This window comes from Ranitomeya imitator, chromosome 7 (genome assembly GCF_032444005.1).
Source record: "Ranitomeya imitator isolate aRanImi1 chromosome 7, aRanImi1.pri, whole genome shotgun sequence".
Lineage (NCBI taxonomy): Eukaryota > Metazoa > Chordata > Amphibia > Anura > Dendrobatidae > Ranitomeya > Ranitomeya imitator.
Window position 1 is genome coordinate 50,087,864 of NC_091288.1, and position 22,199 is coordinate 50,110,062.

Sequence of the window (22,199 nt, forward strand, 5' to 3'; positions counted from 1 at the left end):
TGTTTTTTTCTGGCAGCGTGGATGTAAAGAGCCAATGCAAATCTATAGGTCCGTGGAAAGCAGGTACAGCCCACGGATGGCATCAGTGTACAGACCGTGTGCCATCTGTGTTGTGGATAGGAGAAGCTTTGTCATTTATTTATTTCTGTGAAAACCACTAATGGCACACTTATGCACAATATCGGTACCATTTTTTCACGTATCTGTTTAAACATGAGCATGTGAATGAGGCCGATAAAACTATGGCTGTATATGTCCTAAGGCAAGAAAGAGAAATCAAACACTAAAGCCCCATGCAAATTATCCTGGAAGTGCATTGGGGGCGTGTCAGTAGACTTTGCATGCATTGACACGCCCCCCAATGCACTTACAGGCTAATTTGCACTGATTACTAAATAACAGCTCTCGTTTTCATTGTTTTACTAGGATCTATACAGCCACATTACTCGTTTCAGTAATAAATTTCCACTTACAGATTCCATTTAACTTGCTGCTGTCAACTAGTCTGTGTAAAGACAGGACCGTCCAAGCCCTTGCGGGAACACACAATAACATGGTTGGACCTTTATTACTGTATTTTTAATGTGTTTTTTTGGTTTGGAGTCTAAAAATGTAATGTGTCTGGGGGGATTAAATGACATTGTATAAACAGTAATTTAAAGTTCCTGAAATGCAATGTTGATCTGACCTAGCCTTTCCATATTTTTATTAAATGGGTTGTCTAGCCCTGATTTTTTTTTTTTTAACGACCCGGTTTGGTGACCCCCAGTCACAAGTTTACCAGCACTGCCTGGGTTTGCTGCCAGTCTCCCCACTTATTGGTTGAGCCAGATGTTGATACGACTTCTACAGTCACTCATTGGACGTAGCTAGGACCAACCCATCACCACTGCGGCCAGTTATTGGTTTCTCCAGTCACATGGCCGATGGATCAGGAAGTACAGAGACCAACAGGGAACCTGGGTTACAATGGATGGGAAGCGGGGAAAATCAGTGAGATGAGGGGTTTTTTTTGCTTTTCTTTTTACAGCATTCTTGTAGTACAAAAAACAAAAACAAAACCTGGCTGAACAGAATTAAGCTAGTGTCAACAGGTGTCAACAGGTGCAAGCTGCCATGACTGCATAATATTCTAATAAGAGCATATGCAACAGCCTCTGCAAACATTGATACAAGATATTTTAACTGTATTACTGCTTTATAGAATATACTTATTAAAATTAAAGTCATTAGCATTACAAATTCAAGAGAGCCTACCAGCCACGACAAGGCGACCTATCTTTGATGGGACCTTAGCTTAATATTTATCATACATGAGTCTCCTGGGCTATAAAATAAATAAGGCAACACTCTGTAGCGCCATAGCTTGCAAACATGAAATATGAAAATGGAATTGCATTACTGCACTAGAAATATGAAAAATTGAGAAAACTTAGCGCATAAATTGGCCAATTCATGTGTACCTGAATGCCACGTTAAGGTGTTTCTTATTTTCAGAACCTAAGAATGCCAATTTTTTAACTTTGTCTCCTGGGCTATAAGCCTACAATTTCAGGGGCAGATAGGGTCGTGAACTAATTAAAAACAGCCTTAGGTTGATATGAGTAGTGCAATGTCAGAAAAAGAGGCAGTCACAACCTCAAATAGTAATCTACAAAAAAAAAAAACTGACCAGCACCTCTGAGCCAATAAAGCTAGTGTGGAGGGCCACACATGAAGTGGCCAATTTATGTGCTAACTACCGTACCTTCATTTTTGAAAGTACGGTATATTCTATATAGCAGTAGTGCAGTCCACATTTCATATATTCATGTTTGCATACATATTCGTGCCTACAGAGTGCTGCTTTATGCTTTTGTTTGTAGCATTCTGAGTGCTTCTTAAAAATTATTTTCATGGTTGGATAACCACTTTGAGTTAAAAATATAGGTCTTGATAACAAAATCCCCAGAACTTTGAATCACTTTGGAATTTTACCTTGCAGGCGCTGAACCACAACTCTGAGTTGAGGAGTCGTCTTAACAGAATACATACCGAGTCTGTCATCTCCGACCAGGTTGTCAGTGTCAACATAATCTCAAGCCCAGATGAGGTTATTATTTTTATATACATACACGATGTGTTAGCACACTGTGACTAATGAATGCCAGTATTGCTGTGAAACGTTAAAGGTACATTGTTGCCATTTTTTTATCAAAGAGCGCAAAAGCCATCCAACCACGTCAAGGTGACCTTTTAATATGAATGGTCCTTATACAAAAAATGTCCTTCCTCTCTTTGTGCCAAAACAGCCTTATGTGAATGGAAAGTGAAAAGGAAATGAGGCTTAGCTTGCAATTAAAACCTTATTTGGGAAAGATGGATAGACAAGGGTGCTGAGACCCGGAAGGGACCACCCCCTTGATATGTACTACACACAGAAAAGATAAGGCTTGCACACCTTAAGTATTAAATTAATGCACAAGTGCACAAATACGCTATGTGGCCAATATACTACCATATACATACACTAGGTTATTATTTTATTCCTTTTCTTTAACTTTTAAGTCTTTGAGGTCCTATTGTGACTATGAGGATCATCTCTTGAATTGGTTAGCAAGGAACAACTGAGTGTAGTTTATTCGTTTCCTGATGTTTTGCCAGTGTCTCCTACTTGCAATCAGAAATCATGATTGTTACTGTCTCATGCACTCACTCTGTATATGCTCAACTGTTCCCTTCTCATGTGAGGGTCCCCCTATAGGGTCACAATCTATAGGGAAATAGGGGGACACAATAGGTAAGAAGTGCTTGCAGAGCCATCATTATAATAAATAGGGGTTATGATATGAAGCTGCATGATCCGGTCACCATCCAGTATCTGTATTAAGGTACCGTTACACTAAACGATTTACCAACGATCACGACCAGCGATACGACCTGGCCGTGATCGTTAGTAAGTCATTGTGTGGTCGCTGGAGAGCTGTCACACAGACAGCTCTCTCCAGCGACCAACGATGCCAAAGTCCCCGGGTAACCAGGGTAAACATCGGGTTACTAAGCGCCGGGCCGCGCTTATTAACCCGATGTTTACCCTGGCTACCATTGTAAATGTAAAAAAAAAAAACACTACATACTTACATTCCGGTGTCTGTCACGTCCCCCGGCGTCAGCTTCCCTGCACTGTGTAAGCGCCGGTCGTAAAGCAGAGTGGTGACGTCACCGCTGTGCTCAGCTTTACGGCCGGCCGTCGCTGACACAGTGCAGGGAAGCTGACGCCGGGGGACGTGACACACACCGGAATGTGAGTATGTACTGTTTTGTTTTTTTTTTTACTTTTACAATGGTAACCAGGGTAAATATCGGGTTACTAAGCGCGACCCTGCACTTAGTAACCCGATATTTACCCTGGTTACCAGTGAACACATCGCTGGATCGGCGTCACACACGCCGATTCAGCGATGACAGCGGGTGATCAGCGACCCAAAAAAAAGTCCTGATCATTTCCCAGCGACCAACGATCTCCCAGCAGGGGCCTGATCGTTGGTCGCTGTCACACATAACGATTTCGTTAACGATATCGTTGCTACGTCACAAAAAGCAACGATATCGTTAACGAAATCGTTGTGTGAAGGTACCTTCAGTGTAGTTACTAAGTGCTATTGGGTGCATGGAGGATGTGGAGACAGATGAGTAGGAGGGAGCAGATTATGAGGAAAAGTTAGAAAGAGGGAACGGGAAAGCTAGGTTGGTGAATTGAGGTGATAAGTCTGTCTAAAGAGATGTGTTTTTAAAGCACGTTTAAAAATGTGGAGGCTAGGTATTAATTGGAGCTTCTGGGGTAGTGGATTCCAGAAAACTGGCGCAGCACGAGAGAAGTCTTTGAGACAGAAGTGGGAGACTCGAATTATGGAGGATGTTAGTCTTGCATCAGTTGCAGAATGGAGGGCACAGGTACAGTGATAAACAGAGATGAGGGAGGAGATGTAGGGCAGTTCAGAAGTGTGGAGAGCTTTGTGGGTGAGAACGATGAGTTTTTTTCATTGTACTCTATAGCGGATGGGCAACCAGTGCAATGACTGGCACAAGATGGAGGCATCTATGTAGTAATAATAAATAATAATAATAATGTAGCTACTGGGCAGAAATATGATCCTGGCTGCCGCCTTCAGGGTGGATTGGGGAAGGAGAAAGTTTGGTAAGAAAAAGACCGATTAGTAGGAAGTTGCAGTAATCCAGACGAGAATGAATAAGAGCGATAGAGGTCTGTAATCTTGAGGCTGAGTGCAATTACATTTACAAAAATATCTTTATATTTAATGGGAAGAAAAGGCGCATGTTGTATTTCTGGTAGATGTTTGCAATAGCAATAGAATTACAATATCATTGTCGCTATGATTTTCTCTGATACTAAATATCTTACTAGAAAAAAGCGACCTGGGAGATACTTTTTCTAGTAAGTCGTAGGGAGAAATGCCCTGCAATTAGTAATTAGTGTGCATCATTATATTTATAGTTAGTGAGATCGGACAAGTAATGAAGTTTAACATCATAAACTATGGCGAACCGTGAGTGCTGCATGCTGTCTGTACAGACGAGCAACAATGCAATTTACTTCTTGCTAAAAATCTTTTCTGTTCTGAAGAATGAAGGGATTTTTAACTTCTTTAGCTTGCAGCACATTGCCTGGGTTACCGGACACTTCTGGACTTTATCAGAGGTGGTCATTTTTCTAGGCAAGGAGTACAAGCTGACAAGCTTGTACTCAGGGCCGGCGTCAGCACCCGGCGCACCGGGCAAATGCCGGGGCCCTGGGGAGAGAGGGGGGCCCACAAATGCTGTCATAGATACAGCTGGGAGAGCAGAGCAGGAGATAACGTGCTCTCTCCACCCACAAAGTCACTGCTGGCTGCGTTCTCTTAACCCCTATGTGCCAGCTCTGACACAAGCATCTTCTCACTCAGTGAGTGCAGCCAGGCAGGCACACATAGGGGTTAAGAGAAGGCAGCCAGTGTGGCATTGTTTGTGGGCGGAGAGAGCAGTTCTCTGCTCTGCTCTGCGCCCCTGGCTGGCTGCAGTGCTGCTGAAGTTATGAGGCAGATTCAGGAGGAGCTCCTAGTCCTACCAGTGCCTGAGTGAGTGGCACTGCTATATACTACGTGGGCTGCGCTGCTATATACTACGTGGGCTCGGCTGCGCTGCTATATACTACGTGGGCTGCGCTGCTATATACTACGTGGGCTGCGCTGCTATATACTACGTGGGCTCGGCTGCGCTGCTATATACTACGTGGGCTGCGCTGCTATATACTACGTGGGCTGCGCTGCTATATACTACGTGGGCTGCGCTGCTATATACTACGTGGGCTGCGCTGCTATATACTACGTGGGCTGCGCTGCTATATACTACGTGGGCTGCGCTGCTATATACTACGTGGGCTGCGCTGCTATATACTACTTGGGCTGCTATATACTACGTGGGCTGCGCTGCTATATACTACGTGGGCTGTGCTATATACTACATGGGCTGCTATATGCTACGTGGGCTGCTATATGCTACGTGGGCTGCTATATACTATGCGGGCAGTGTTATATACTACATGGCTGTGTTTATATGCCATCATGAATCGGGGTATGTGTTAAAGGGGGGGGCCCACTGAGACTCTTTCGCCCGGGGCCCTCAAAAACCTGGAGCCAGCCCTGCTTGTACTCCTTTAGAGGCGGCAAACGCTTCTCTGAAGCTGTCCGGATCGCTTTACCTGGCCAGCTTCTCTCTTCCTGCACTCCTCCAAAGCTCTGCCTCTGCTTGCCGCATGGGAAAGCTCATATTTCGGGCCTTTATTCGCAACCATGCAGTTGGTCCAAACTGTCAATTTTCAGGAATGCATCGCACCAAGCAATCAAGAATCCGGGAGTCAAAGGTGTTGTGCGATCCTGAAGAAGGAACATCGGACAGCCCCTCTTAAGGTGTCTATTCATTTTTTCTTCAGCAGAGCTTCTTTCTGTTTTGTCTCCTATAAGGGGGGAACTAGGTGTGATTCTTCTTCTATCATGTCCATGTGCCCTAGTAAAATTTGACTTTTTTTTTTTTTTTTTTAAGACAATTCCCTAAATGGATCACCAAATTAGCTACATGACAAAGTCTAAGACATTCTTGAAACCTCCTAATTTATTCTACCCTTTTACGACCATCAGTAGTACTGCACCTGTTATTCTAGCGTTATTAGTGTCTTGCGGGTACTCTAGTATAATGGTGCTTTCTGTAACAGGTTTATTTTAGGCGCTTTCATCTTAGATAATTTCTGATCAGGCTCGGACTGGCCCACGGGGGAGCAGGAGAATCCTCTGGTGGGCCCCTGTGAAAAAGTGCTGATGAGTCGTGCTATTACACTTGATTCACAATTTTCATAAAAAGGTATAATCTAATCATTCATGAAACAAGATAGCCAAATTAATATTACATAGAAGAAAAAGTAAATTTGTGTACTAGGGTCTGGTTGTTTTTGCATGTAGCTGAACAGTGGGCCCCAAGAATCAATGCTACTGATGAACCTTTGCTAATCCAAGTCTGACACGGTTTCTGATGATTGTTTGCTAAAATGCTCCTTTAAATTAGACTTTTATGCAAAATCAAATATTTAATAATATATTGACATTTAGTAATTAGTCCTCCGCTCCCTGCAGCTTGTGTAAATGATGCTACAGTACACATTGTAAAACATTTCCTCGACTTGCGAGATATAGTTGCTATGAAAGTCTATTTAGGCTTAATCTTATTACTATTATTGATTTCATCCATTATCTCATTATTATTGACCTAATGTTTATTTTGAATTCAGACGCTAAGAATTCACAATTCATCACGAGTTAATGAAATGTTTAATAATTATCTAGAAGCCGATTTGGGCACCGTGAGAATAGTGGACACTGAACTCCCCGACACCATAACGTCTGATATATGAAATATAAGAAATGTAAGGAATCTAGTGAACTACCGTACATTGACTATGAAGGGATCCATAAGGTTTCTTTTCTATTTTACAGATTAGAATAATGTAGCAGGCTACAACAAAAACATTAAAAATCTGACTCGAAACCTGCATTCAGAAAAAATCTAACTAAAATCATTGGGGTTATTAACAGTAATGTTCTTGTACATTTTTAGGATATGGGCACTCTTTTAAATGCTTGTATCGTCTTCTGAAAATAATATTTGTAATAGGGTTTTGTAAAAAAAAATTGAGCATTGTTTGGTATCTGCAGCCTCTATGTATCACTGTACATAGCTGACTGCAGAATAAGTTAACAGTAGAGATGGGGAAAAACGATTTGCAGGACTCGAGTCCATTGGCCAGGTCTGTAATCTGTGACTGTTGAATGGGAGGACTGCGAATCTCCTTACCACCCAGCATTGTCTTCTCTTCTTTTGATTAGCTGGACTGGCGAAACGTCCTTTGCGTAGTCACGGATTAGTGACTTGGCTGATGGACCGGAGTCCTGCAAATTATTTCTACATGTGCTTTCACAACATTTGACTGTGCTCCATGATTACTCCATGCCTTGACAGTTCATATGTATTTCTTATTCCCACTGCAGCCTGGAGAGCATATCCATGTCAATCTGCCTCTATCCCCACAGGTCTCTAATGAGGGCAGGTTGTCCATGTCGGAATCAGTGTCTGAATTCTTTGATGCTCAGGAGGTTCTTCTCTCTGCCAGCTCTTCAGAGAATGAGGTATATAATGTTAGCGATTTACATGAATTCCAGGATGTTAAGATTACAGTGCAAAACGTAAATTTGATATAGGATAATTGTAGCAAATACTCAGCTGTGAGAATTAATAAATCTTAAGCCTCTAAGGGGAGACTCACAATTAAGCTATTAAGACATTAATAAGATTTTTTGAGCTAATAAAATTATAGAAAATAAATGTGTTTGACCAATAGATGAAGCCACGATAGCCTGGAAGTTATTTTTCATTTTCATTATGTTGTTTAGCCCTGTTCAGCACAGTTGTTTTTATGCTTCCAGAGGATTATCAGTGTGAAAGACTATACTTAGCTTTAGTAGTTGCCAGTGATAGCTTGCTATAGCCTGGCTTGGAGCTGGTGGTGTGAGCTGTTTGAAGAGAGGTCGTATAGGAGTCGTCTCTGGAGATATGTTTGGAAGCTTGTTTGTGTGTCTTCCTCTACCTCATCTCCTGCTTGGTTAGCCTCACCTTTTCTGTTCCTTCTCTGTTGTAAAAAATGGCTTTATTTATAAATGTGGATATAAATTTTTTTAAAAAGGACCTAAGGCGACCATTTATTTATTTATTTTTTTATTCCCGCTGGTACATTGAGCATTCCATTTTTTAGCTTTTTGAATATTCCCCACATGGTTTCAGAGATTTAGGGTGTTTTATTTACTTCTAATTTTTACAAGAGGGTGTGGCTCACAGGGTAATAATGAAGAGCAGCCTAAAGACACACCCACAGAGAATCCTGTAAGCCACACCCCTTCCTTAAAGGCCATAACATTTTAAACTATCGTAGATAAAAAAAACACATATCTCTGGAATCATATGGCAGATAAAAAAAAATGTAATACTCAGGGGAGCAGAGGGAATAAATAAGAGCAAACACTGACTGCTTTTGACCTGGTGACAGGTCCTGTTTTAACTATTCTTAATGTGTACATCATCATTGTGGTGGGAGGACATGTGATATGATCTCAATAGCATCTGTTCACTTGCCATTTTGTCATCACTGTGGAATCCATTTAAAGGGAACCTGTCACCCCGAAAATCGCGGGTGAGGTAAGCTTGAGTAGTTGCCAGTGATAACTTGCTATAACCTGCTTTGGAGCTGGTGGTGTGAGCTGTTTGAAGAGAGGTCGTATAGGAGATATCTGTTTGGAAGCTTGTTTGCGTGTCTTCCTCTACCTTATCTCCTGTTTGGTTAGCCTCACCTTTTCATTTTCCTTTTCCCTTTCTGTAGTCTGGGAGTGTGTTGAGTGATTATGGTTTTCTTTTATCCTTGTCTGTTTCCCTTTGTGTCTTTGTGTTAGAGCAGGACTAGAGTTCCTGCTGCCCCACGCACTAGTCAGGGTCGTTCTAAGGGTAAGACAGGGATTAAGAACGTGATCGCCACATGGGGTGAAAGAACCCCTCTAGGGACGCTAGGGAGCTTAGGGTTGCGTAGGACAAAGTGTCAGGGGTGTCCCCCTTTATTCTTTCTTTAGTGGCAGAGCTTCCCCTCCCTTCTGTCTTGCCATGCACTGTCTTGCTTCTGGCATTCTTTAGAACTATGGTGGTTATATTTATTGAATCCACTCTGATCCTGAGAACATGGGGCACTTGTAGATATGGGAGATAAGAAACACCACTGAGAAAAAAAAAATTAAATAAATTGTAACATTGGTTCCATACACTAAATAAATTGCAGTAAGGTAATAAGATGTTTATTATGTTTGTTTTTTTTTGCTTTTAGGCATCAGATGATGAATCCTACATCAGTGATGTCAGTGATAACATCTCTGAAGACAACACCAGTGTTGCCGATAATGTGTCCCGTCAAAGTAATTGTCACTTAAACTTCTGATACGATCTTTTTATGCTGTGTCTTGTCAACTTCTAAATCAGTTGTATCAGTTTTCTACAATGATGGCATATATATTCAGTTTTTTTTTGCTATTGAATTTTCTATACTTGCAATTTCTATTGCTTCTAGTTAAATTTCTGTTTGGTCTTCCAGTTCTCAATGGAGAACTTTTAGGTGGTGCGTTCCGAACAGGACGAAGAACAAGTCTACCTACTCCGTCGCCTGATACCAGCAATATCAACCTATGGAATATTCTGAGGAATAACATTGGCAAAGACTTGTCCAAAGTTTCCATGCCTGTAGAATTGAATGAGCCACTGAATACCTTACAGCACCTTTGTGAAGAGCTGGAATACAGTGAACTGTTAGATAAGGCTTCCGAGACAGATGATCCACATGAACGTATGGTACAGTACATTTTCACGTTTTAATTTTTTTCCTCCCTCTTCTCCTAAGAGCCAGAAGTTTTTAATTTGACAGTTAGCATAACCATATGAGAATTTATTTTTTGCAGGATGATTTGTACTTTTGAATGGCACAATCTATTTTACCATGCAATATATTGGAAAACCGGAAAATACATTTTAGTGTGGATAAATTGCAAAATTAACGCTATTTTTTTTTTTGGGGGGGGGGGGGCTAGTTTTACTGCGTTCATTAATAAAAAATGACCTGGCAATTTATTTATCCAGTTCAATACAAATACAGCAATACTAATCATCCATTTTTTTTTTTAAAGGGAACCTGACAACTTCCTTATGTCCTACAAGTCAACCCCATGTTTTTATTCCATTCTTTATACTGCTTCCATTTGTTTGTTTTTTGTTTGTTTTGTTTAGTTATTTTGGCCAGGGAAATGCAAATTAGTGGGCGACTAGTCGATGGGGTGTTTCGTTCTCCTCCCTAACTAATCGTCCCACTAATCATGATTTTATGTCTCTGGGCCTGAGTAACATGATTTGCAAGAGCGGCATCACCACAGGCTGGACTTGAAGCATGGAAATCTTAGCTGATCGTATGGAGATCATGGAGCATGGAGATCATAATGGCTAGCATGGAGATCCTAGCAGTTCCCTGCTGACATAGGAATCCATTTGCTCTCTTGGGGACAATGTGCGCTTGGCAGAGTGTACTGTAAATGCCGCCGTCAGTGATTAACAGGGGATTTAAGGACTTAAAAGCAGTGGACAGAGTTAAGCTCCACCAGCGACTGTTAGGACCAGATGATGGCTGTATAACACAGCCATCATCTGCTTTAAAAGATGCAGACTCCGCTCCTGAGCCTGCACCAAAGAAAGGGACCCGACATTGGACGTACCAGTGTGTCCAATATCGGGAAGGGGTTAAATGTATAAATCAACTCTCAATTAGATCATCAACACTTTAACTGTAATAGGAAAGATGTCTATTACCAATGAATAATCTGTACTAAAACCAATGCTCCCACGGTCGTGGTCCTTCATTGATCTTCCACTGAAGATTATTTTGTGAACTAAGTGATAAATGAGCCACAGAATGCATGAAGGACGTGACTGCCCCATGTTAAGGCAATATCATTTTGCCATGGCTTTGTATATTTATGGTTACCGGGGTGGACACAGTTAATGATAGGCCCCTGTGCATGGACAGATCATGGACCCCTCTTATCCCATAGCTCATCATACAGCACCAAAATATTTCTCTCCAGAAACCAGTAGTTGTGAACTTTAATGCTTATGAGCTTATGCCCTTATGTATAATCTAATTTTATAGTAGAAAACTCTTCTACGAATGAAAGTGGACCCCCTAACCCACTGGACCCCTGTGCAACTGCATAGGTTGCACCAATGTTATGTCCGCCACTGAATGGTTAAGGCATTGACCGGTAAGACAAGTTGAATTTCTCAGTGTTGTAAGTGATCCTAGATTAATGATGTTGCTGTGACCACCTTTTTTGGTTCTTCTTACTAGACCGTTTTCTTATATATTTACTGAAGAACTTTCGGAAATTATTTGATATGTCATAGTGTGTGGGTGCTGGTGGATGTCTGGGTCCTGAGACTACCACCAATGACGAAAAATGGAAAGAGATACTCTGGTGATTATTGCTCTTTTCCGAGACTGAAAGGTGACTCAAAAGAAAGTCTGTGATTCCATTCTCAGAAAGAAACAGCTCTCAGTTCGAGTGCTTCTGCCCCTTGAATCCTAGAATGTTAGAGTTAGAGGAACCTCAAAACAAACTGTCGATGCCCCCAAAATGTCTGCCTTGCGCAACATTTTGTGATGCATTTTGGAACAGTTTGAATCCTAGAATGCTAGAGTTGGAAAGGACCTCCTGGGTCATCGTGTCCAACCCCCTGCTCAATGCAGGATTCACTAAACCATCTCAGACAGATGTCTATCCTGCCTCTGTTTGAAGACTTCCATTGAAGGAGAACGAACTCACCACCTCTCGTGGCAGCCTGCTCCACTCATTGATCACCCTCACTGTCAAAACGTTTTTTCTAATATCTAATCTGTATCTTCTCCCTTTCAGTCTCATTCCATTGCTGCTTGTGTTTCCATGTGCAAATGAGAATAATGATCCCTCTACACTGTGACAGCCCTTCAGATATTTGTAGGCAGCTATTAAGTCTCCTCTTAGACATTTTTCCAAGCTAAACATTCCCAGATCCTTTAACCGTTCCTCATAGGACATACTTTGCAGTTCACTCACTATCCTTATACCTCCTCTCTGAACTTGCTCCAGTTTTTCAATGTTTTTTTTAGAATGTGGTGCCCAGAACTGGACACAATATTCCAGATGAGGCCTGACCAAGGAGGAGTAGTGGGAGATAATTCATGTGATCTAGACTCTATGCTTCACTTAATACATCTTAGAACTGTGTTTGCTTTTTTCAGTCTGCATCACACTGTTGACTCATGTGCAGTCTATGATTTATTAGTGTACCCAAGTCCTTTTTACACGTGCTGTTGCTTAGTTCTAGTCCTCCCATTCTATAGTTCTATAGATGAAATGTATGTTTTTCTTGCGCAGATGTAGAATCTTGCATTTGTCACTGTTAAATACCATTCTATTAAGGTACCGTCACACTAAGCGACGCTGCAGCGATACCGACAACGATCCGGATCGCTGCAGCGTCGCTGGAGAGCTGTCACACAGACAGCTTTCCAGCGACCAACGATCCCGAGGTCCCCGGTAACCAGGGTAAACATCGGGTTACTAAGCGCAGGGCCGCGCTTAGTAACCCGATGTTTACCCTGGTTACCAGCGTAAAAGTAAAAAAAAACAAACACTTCATACTTACCTTCTGCTGTCTGTCCCCGGCGCTGTGCTTTCCTGCACTGACTGTGAGCACAGCGGCCGGAAAGCACAGCGGTGATGTCACCGCTGTGCTTTTCGGCCACTGTGCTTACACAGGGCAGAGAAGCACAGTGCCGGGGACAGACAGCGGAATGTAAGTATGAAGTGTTTGTTTGTTTTTTTACTTTTACGCTGGTAACCAGGGTAAACATCGGGTTACTAAGCGTGGCCCTGCGCTTAGTAACCCAATGTTTACCCTGGTTACCAGCGAAGACATCGCTGAATCGGTGTCACACACGCCGATTCAGCGATGTCAGCAGGAAGTCCAGCGACGAAATAAAGTTCTGGACTTTCTGCAGCGACCAACGACATCACAGCAGGATTCTGATCGCTGCTGTGTGTCAAACTGAACGATATCGCTAGCCAGGACGCTGCAACGTCACGGATCGCTAGCGATATCGTTTAGTGTGACGGTACCTTTAGTCACTGCCCATTGTTCAAGCTTATCTAGATCCTTCTGAATCCTTTCTCTGTCTTCTCTAGTGTTAGCTATCCCTCCTAGCTTTGCATCATCTGCAAATTTGATTAGTTTGCCTTCAGTTCCCTTATCTAGATCATTTATAAAAATGTTGAACATCAGTGAGGACAGAACAGAGCCAAGTGGTAACCCACTTGAAACACTCTTCCAATTAGATGTACAACCATTTATTGCCACTCTGAGTACGATCACTGAGCCAGTTATGAATCCACCTAACAATAGCCTTGTCAAACCCATACTGGGTCATTTTTTTAAAAAGAATAGTAAGAGATACTTAATCAAATCCAGCCTAAAATCGGCTCTCCCGAGATTTGAACTCCTGATCTCCAGATGTTAACCCACCAAGCCACAGGAACATGACCCTTAATAGTGATCAGTGGGGATTTCAGCACCTCTAAAACTTCTTATGTGTCTCTTTGATATGTTTTCTTTTCTGAATGTACAATTCCACTTTAGGTTCAGGCAAATCGCTAATTTTTTTTTGCTCATGATTTGTGGCAATTTTGGAAAATTTAGTATTATTCCAAAGAATACCATTTCATTTTCAAAACATATTGCAGGCAATTTGAAGATGTTTTTACTCGGAGCACAATGTTTTACCTTCATCACTGAAATAGTGTATGGTGTGAAGACGTTGAAGTAATAGATCAACCAAAATTCAATTAGTCAAACAAGTGAGTGAAGGTTTCTGCCCAGATGTGGATCAACCTGATAGGTGAAATCAGTAAACTCCCATGGTTATAAATGATTGACTTTCCCAGAAATTCCCACACTGATGTCCACAATCTTGTTACTTTGCTGTTCTGGTTGTGTAATATACATTTCTCAACAATAAAATTGCAACACCACGAAGTAAAAGTCGAGGAATTATGAAAATCACAGGATTGATAGACATGTTAATGATAAGTAAATTATGAAAAGTGGAAACAAAATTTCTAAAAAAAAAAAAAAAATCTTGATTTATTCAGTATTGAATATTAGCGCCCCATGCTTATAGTCTGAAATGTTCTGCCACACTGAGTGCACTCGGGTAAATTATCAAGCTCTGCCTCTCGAAGCTCTCTGTGTAAGTTCCGACCAATGATGACCCTGATGAGGATGAAAGAAGACACGTCCGGAGGCGCTGTAGGACATGGTGTTATGTTTCAGCCACACAGGCTGCTCACAGTAACATAAGGCCATGTCGTGTTGAAAAATGGCTCCTGAGACACTTTGGAGAAATGGTGCTACCACTGATTCCACAGCCAAATCAATGTAAAGCCGAGCTGCTAGTGTACCTGGAATGAAGTACTGTACATTATGCCATCCGACACCAGAATTCGAAGACTAGCATCAGTGTGACGTTCCCTTGTTAAAGCTCCATAATGGCATTGACCACGTGGTCGTTACGCATTCGTAGAATGGTGCGTAGTGAACTGCAAGTCAAATTAGAGGTCACATACCAAGCCCTAGGTTTAGTGTCAAGACACAAATCATTAGAAGGATTTGCACGATGCTGTGCCAGACGTCCAGCTAAAGGTGCTCTGTAGACCTCAAGACGCTGTTCTTAAAGGCTATCATGGTTGAAGGCTGGAAAGGAAGGTGTATTTTCTTTTTTCAGCTATGAAACGTGCTTTTGTATTGGACTCGATGATAGCTGAAAATTTAGTCTAGAGACTACATGTGGAGCATCATGAAGAAGTGTTAACGAAGAGATGTGAATGTATCTCAGGAGCCATTTTCAACACAACAATGCCAGGCTGTATGTTGGTTGTGCTATTGTGAGCAACCTATGTGGCCTAAACGTGCTATCATGACCTGCTGCGTCCTCGGACTTATCTCTTCTCGAGCACATCTGAGAGGTCATTGTTCGGCAGTTTCAAATTGAGCTGCCAGCAGTGGATCTTGATGATTAACCCAAGTGCATTCAGCGAGGCAGAACATTCCTCAGCCAAACATTAATATCCTCACTGATAGCAGCCGAGGCTGCAAGTGCGGGGATTTCTACGAGCGAAGATCAAACTTGATGATGCTAAATAAATAAAGATGTCTAAAAAAAAATGTTTCAATTTTTTCATAATTTGTATGGGATTAATCCATGCTATGATTTCCAAAATTCCACAACGTTTTCTTCTTGGTGTTGCACTTTTAATGTTGAGGAGTGTTGATGCTTGCTTATGGTGATAACTTCCTTTCGGAGTAAGTTGATCTTCTTCTGTCTTTCAGGCCCTCATTGCTGCATTTGCAGTCTCAGGATACGCTGCCACGTATTACCGAGCTGGGAGCAAGCCTTTCAACCCTGTGCTCGGTGAGACATATGAATGTATAAGAGAGGACAAAGGATTTCGATTTTTTTCAGAACAGGTGAATTTGATCAGTGACAGCGGACTATAACAGAACTTTTAATATTTTTTTTTCAGGCTGAGGGTACATGGGACTTTGGCCTCTGTACCATAATTAAAGGGAACCGGTCACCCCGTTTTTTGAGATTGAGATATAAATACTGTTAAATAGGGCCTGCGCTGTGTGTTACTATAGTGTATGTAGTGTACCCCGATTCCCCACCTATGCTGAGAAATAACTTACCAAAGTCGCCGTTTTCGCCTGTCAATCAGGCTGGTCAGGTCGGGAGGGCGTGTTCACAGCGCTGGTTCTTCCTCAGCTTTACGTTGGTGGCGTAGTGGTGTCCGCATGTTGAGGTGACTAATCCACTGTGGGCACGTGAACAAGGAGCGCGCGATCTGCGCTGTCATACCTTTCGTCGGTGGGGGCGGCCATCTTCCTGGGGCCGCGCGTGCGCAGATCGAGTGCTCTGCTGCACGGGGCTTCAGGAAAATGGCCGCGGGATGCCGCGCGTGCGCATTAGAGATCGCGGCGGCCATTTTCCCAAAGCCGAGATGCAAACTCGGCTTTGGGAAAATGGCCGCCGCGATCTCTAATGCGCACGCGCGGCATCCCGCGGCCATTTTCCTGAAGCCCCGTGCAGCAGAGCACTCGATCTGCGCACGCGCGGCCCCAGGAAGATGGCCGCCCCCACCGACGAAAGGGATGACAGCGCAGATCGCGCGCTGCTTGTTCACGTGCCCACAGTGGATTAGTCACCTCAACATGCGGACACCACTACGCCACCAACGTAAAGCTGAGGAAGAACCAGCGCTGTGAACACGCCCTCCCGACCTGACCAGCCTGATTGACAGGCGAAAACGGCGACTTTGGTAAGTTATTTCTCAGCATAGGTGGGGAATCGGGGTACACTACATACACTATAGTAACACACAGCGCAGGCCCTATTTAACAGTATTTATATCTCAATCTCAAAAAACGGGGGTGACAGGTTCCCTTTAAGGTTAATGTGCTCGTCGCCATCCTGTAACTTGCAACAAATCCAAATTTGCTGGACTTATTGCAATTTGCTGTCCACAATATTACCACATTCACTTTAATTGTGGTGCGTAGAAATACTCAGATGTTTGGACGTACGACACGGACAAAATCACCATGAAGCCCCAGACTTACGGCGCACGTTGTCATCCAAAAGCTGAAATCAACTACGTATTTGCTTCTAACATTAAGAATAAACTACATTAAAATGTGAAAGACGCCAGAGACAACCGCTCTGCATTTTAATAATTCCTTTGAGTTATTCTTCACAGATTTGAATTTGTACAATATAATATAATCAGAGCTAAATATATGAAGATTCCTAACTAGTCATTTTCTTTTCAGAAGCTAAATTCCTTTCTTTTTTTTACGATTGCTTGGGGGATTGGATTTAATTTGTTAAAAACTCTCCGTTTTCGAGTGAAGAAAATCTTTTAATTTTGGAGATTGGTGACATCTCTCTAAATAAATCGTGCCTCTCCCCTATTGGTAATATTACATGGTAAAGGCTGTTTTATGGGAATAAACTTGGGTGCTTTCTAGTGATGAGCGAATGTACTGGGATAAGGTGTTATCTGAGCATTCTCGGGTGCTAACCGAATGTCTTGGGCATGATCGAAAAATATTTTCAGTTTTTCATTGGCAACTCTACTAATCCAGATGTTTTAGACACTTTTATCAAATGTCGCTTTTTTGGGCGGGCACATCTCACTTCAACCCCTGTCTGGAGTAAAGATTCTGGAGAAGTTTTCAATTATGCGCATGTTTGCAATTTTTCAAAGGATTTACGACTTTTTGTGCTGAAAATTGAAAAGACAAGAATTGGTTTAAGACAAAAATAAAGAACATTTTGGATTTTTTGCACCAAATTGATGAACAGTCTGCTCCATTGTGAAGAATTTGATGCAAATACCAAGATGAAATAAAGAAAAGCGAATTCAATAAATCAGTTCATCATTTCAGATTTTGTGTTGTAAAACTTAAAACTTTTTTTTTTTTTTTTGGTTTTCAGGTTAGCCATCACCCCCCAATTTCTGCCTGTCACTGTGAGTCAAAGAATTTTGTCTTTTGGCAAGGTAATGGTGGCCACGAACGTGCTATTTATGATCAATTAAATAATGTTTTTGGTGTGCATGACTTTTATAATTCATTACGACACTTGATTTCAATCAGCTCTTCCACCTGATGTGTTTGCAGTGACTGACCCCTGCAGCATCTCCAACCATTATGATATTACATAGTAATAGTACATTATGAGGTGAGAGAATCCGTGCACACTGAGGAGAAGATGGAGAGCAAAATGGCTCCATCTTCTCCATTGTGTCAGTGTGTGGAAATCTGATCGCACTCAGATGACATACTAGTGCATTCTGATGATTAACTCATTGAGTTGCATGGCCGAGTGTGATACGAATATCGGATCAAACTCAGACATGCAGCTATTTTTTTCCTTGTATAAACTGTCTGAGGAAAAAAAAAAAATCGGACATTTGCTCAGCCCCATAGACTAACATTGGTCCGAGTGCAATACGATGTTTTTGTCAAATCGCATTCGGACCGATAATACGGCCGTCCGCACCTGCCCTTAGAATTCTGTGATCTCCTTGTCAACATCACACTCCTCCCACGTCTCCAGTAGCAATCATTGGATCAGGTACTGTGATGGGCACCACCGATTTGCACATACTAGAGGAAAAATAGGACTTCTGACTAATAATATATTTACAGCTGTGAACAAGACCCTAACCAGTAATTACAAATTAAAATTGAAACTCTTATCTTTTATTGTCATGACATATTAAGGACTGTTCATCATTTTGTGCTGACTAAATTCTTAGCCTTTGCTTTGCTAATACACAGCCCAAATCCTCCCCATACACACAGATCCAAAAGATGTCAGCTACCACAAGATGGAGCGTAGAAAGTTACTGCATACTGTCTCTACTCCTCCTGTTTGGAATTTAGAATTTACGGTCAGTGAAGGTCCAAGTGTTAAGTCATAAGTTTTGCTGAAACTACAGATACACTTCAGTGGGTATGTGCACTCTTACACACCGGCATACCCGTTAAGTTTTACAAGATGCCAGTGGTGTTTTTGTGTTTTTCTTTAAGCGTCTTCGTTGCCCTTTATGTTGTTGTTTTTACAGCTTTGGGTTCTTTTTTTTGTGTCTATTTAAAATAGAACATAAGCACAGCAAGTCGTTTTAACATTACAGAATGCTGTAAATAAGCCCCTGATTCTGGTGGGCTTAGCTCAGCTTCGATTTTGGGGGTGACAGGTTCCCTTTAAGTAAAAAAAAAAATGTCAACCTGATGTGAACAAAACCTTTATTAATTATTTAAAGGAAATAAATTCTGATTTTTTTTTTTTTTTTAAATTGAGAATTTAATACAAACAAGAAATCGGGTCCTTATTTCGTCCATTAGATCCGTTTTCCCTACAAGGATTTTCATCCACATTTTCATATTTATAGAACCAAAAACACATGGGCTACTTGCATAGTGAACAAGTCTGTAGGAACCTGTTCACACCACCAAAGAACTTGAAGACACAAAAACGCACAGAGAGGTCAAAAATACTCTGTTGTAAAAAAAGTCACAGTAAATAAGCAAGTGCTAGTCAATAAATGAAAAAAATACAGGGTATTTAGTTAATACATTTTTTTTGCAAAAAAATGTATGTTAAGCTGCTCCACCAATCGCCAAGGTATACCCATAATAGAGCAGTCCTATCTAATGTACATAATCATTTGCATTGTAGCTGTTCCATCCTGCATGTCCACATGTATATTTTTTCTCTCTGAACCCTGCTTATACAGGTACTATACAGATGATCAGGTTTTTAAATACATCAGATAGGGATTATGTACATTAGATAGGACTGCTCTATTATGGGTATACCTTGGCGATTGGTGGAGCAGCTTAACATACATTTTTTTGCAAAAAAAGTATTACCGTATATACTCGAGTATAAGCCGAGATTTTCAGCCCAAATTTTTGGGCTGAAAGTGCCCCTCTCGGCTTATACTCGAGTCACGGTAGCGGTGGGGTCGGCGGGTGAGGGGGAGAGGGCGCTGAGGTATACTTACCTAGTCCCAGCAGTCCTGACGCTCCCCCTGCCGTCCCACGGTCTTCTGTGCTGCAGCCTCTTCCCCTGTTCAGCGGTCACGTGGGACCGTTCATTAGAGAAATGAATAGGTGGCTCCACCTCCCATAGGGGTGGAGCCGCCTATTCATTTCTCTAATCAGCGGTGCCGGTGACCGCTGACAGGAAGAGCTGCAGCACAGAAGACCGTGTGACAGGCGGGGAGCGCCAGGATCGCTGGGACTAGGTAAGTATGTCATATTTACCTGTCCCCGTTCCAGCCGCCGGGCGCCGCTCCATCTTCCCGGCGTCTATCTCCGCTCTGACTGTGCAGGTCAGAGGGCGCGATGACGCATATAGTGTGCGCGGCGCCCTCTGCCTGATCAGTCAGAGCGGAGAGAGACGCCGGGACCGGACACCGGAATGAGACGCCGGAGCTGCAATCAAGAGAGGTGAGTATGGCTTTTTTTTTTTTTTTATTGCAGCAGCGGCACAGATTTATGTGGAGCATCTATAGGGAAATATGAACGGTGCAGAGCACTGTATGGGGCAGTATGAACGGTGCAGAGCACTATATGGGGCAGTATGAACGGTGCAGAGCACTATATGGAGCAGTATGAACGGTGCAGAGCACTATATGGGGCAGTATGAACGGTGCAGAGCACTGTATGGGGCAGTATGAACGGTGCAGAGCACTATATGGGGCAGTATGAACGGTGCAGAGCACTGTATGGGGCAGTATGAACGGTGCAGAGCACTATATGGGGCAGTGTGAACGGTGCAGAGCACTATATGGGGCACAGCTATGGGACAAAAATGAACGGTGCAGAGCATATATGGGGCACAGATATGGGGCAATATGAACGGTGCAGAGCATATAGGGCACAGATATGGGGCAATATGAATGGTGCAGAGCATATAGGGCACAGATATGGGGCAATATGAACGGTGCAGAGCATATAGGGCACAGATATGGGGCAATATGAGCGTTTCAGAGCATATAGGGCACAGATATGGGGCAATATGAACGGTGCAGAGCATATAGGGCACAGATATGGGGCAATATGAACGGTGCAGAGCATATAGGGCACAGATATGGGGCAATATGAACAGTGCAGAGCACTATATGGAACAGATATGGGGCAATATGAATGGTGCAGAGCACTATATGGCACAGCTATGGGGAAATAATGAACAGTGCAGAGCACTATATGGCACAGCTATGGGGAAATAATGATCTATTTTTATTTTTGAAATTCACCGGTAAATGCTGCATTTCCACCCTAGGCTTATACTCGAGTCAATAAGTTTTCCCAGTTTTTTGTGGCAAAATTAGGGGGGTCGGCTTATACTCGGGTCGGCTTATACTCGAGTATATACAGTAACTAAATATCCTGTATTTTTTTTCATTTTTTGACTAGCACTTGCTTATTTACTGTGACTTTTTTTTACAACAGAGTATTTTTGACCTCTCTGTGCGTTTTTGTGTCTTCAACTACATTTTCATATTTGTATCCTTTGGTGCATGAGTATCTTTTACCTATTGCTGATTAAAAAAAAAAAGAAAAGAAAAATACTAATGCCATCTGTTTAACTGTCTCTGTGACTTCCTTTGGGGTAATATGGCCAAATTATAAGCTCTTAGAAGGCAGAGAGAATCAAGATTTAACTTTATGGACTGTGTAAAACATACAAAAATTCACTAACATTAGATCCATTTTCAGAGGCTTCAGTATATTGGAAATATCAGTTATTAGAAAATATTAAGAGAAAAGCATAACAAGTGACGGTATATTAAATTAATATTTCCCAGAACACCCAGAAGTCTGTGACAGGATTTACCTTCGCTGCTGTTTCTAGCCTCCCCCTGCTGCTTACATCTCTTTTTACACACACACATCCCCACTGACATAATGCAGCATGTTGTGAATTCTGCTTTTGGGCTCCCTCCGGTGGTTGTAGGTGGTAATGCAGTTGTCCCTGGCCTGCAGTCCTGGACAAGTGTATCTGCTGATTGCAATTCTGACTGGGGTATTTAGGTTTGCAGGACTCATTAGTCCTTGCCAGTTGTCAATGTTTCTTGAGAAGTGTTGGATCTCTGTCTGGCTTCTCCTGCTTAGCTGCCAATTCAGCAAAGATAAGTGTCTGTTTCTTTTTCTATGGCACACAAGCTGTGTGCTTGTTTTTTTTATTGTATTCCTGCTCTGAGTATAGGAGTCTCTGGAGTTGCAGATATACGTTCCACGTCTTTAGTTAGATGGAGGAATTTTTTGTATAATCTGCTGTGGATATTTTTGGAAGGGTTTTAATACTGACCGCACAGGACTCTGCTCTATCCTTTCCTATTTTAGCTAGAGTGGCCTCTTGTGCTAAA

General features: G+C 42.2%; 1 protein-coding gene across 3 annotated transcripts in view; it reads left to right on the plus strand.

Annotated features, from left to right (window-relative positions):
• OSBPL6 (oxysterol binding protein like 6) overlaps nucleotides 1-22,199 on the plus strand; it is a 259,204-nt gene that overhangs the window by 213,603 nt on the left and 23,402 nt on the right. For 2 of the 3 annotated variants that reach the window (XM_069733209.1, XM_069733210.1), the window contains 6 exons: nucleotides 1,985-2,092; nucleotides 7,575-7,712; nucleotides 9,449-9,536; nucleotides 9,713-9,966; nucleotides 15,586-15,723; nucleotides 17,753-17,816. In XM_069733209.1, the coding sequence (XP_069589310.1) occupies nucleotides 1,985-2,092; nucleotides 7,575-7,712; nucleotides 9,449-9,536; nucleotides 9,713-9,966; nucleotides 15,586-15,723; nucleotides 17,753-17,816 (790 nt within the window). The remainder of the gene's footprint in view (nucleotides 1-1,984; nucleotides 2,093-7,574; nucleotides 7,713-9,448; nucleotides 9,537-9,712; nucleotides 9,967-15,585; nucleotides 15,724-17,752; nucleotides 17,817-22,199) is intronic. The other variant, XM_069733211.1, reaches the window with a different exon arrangement.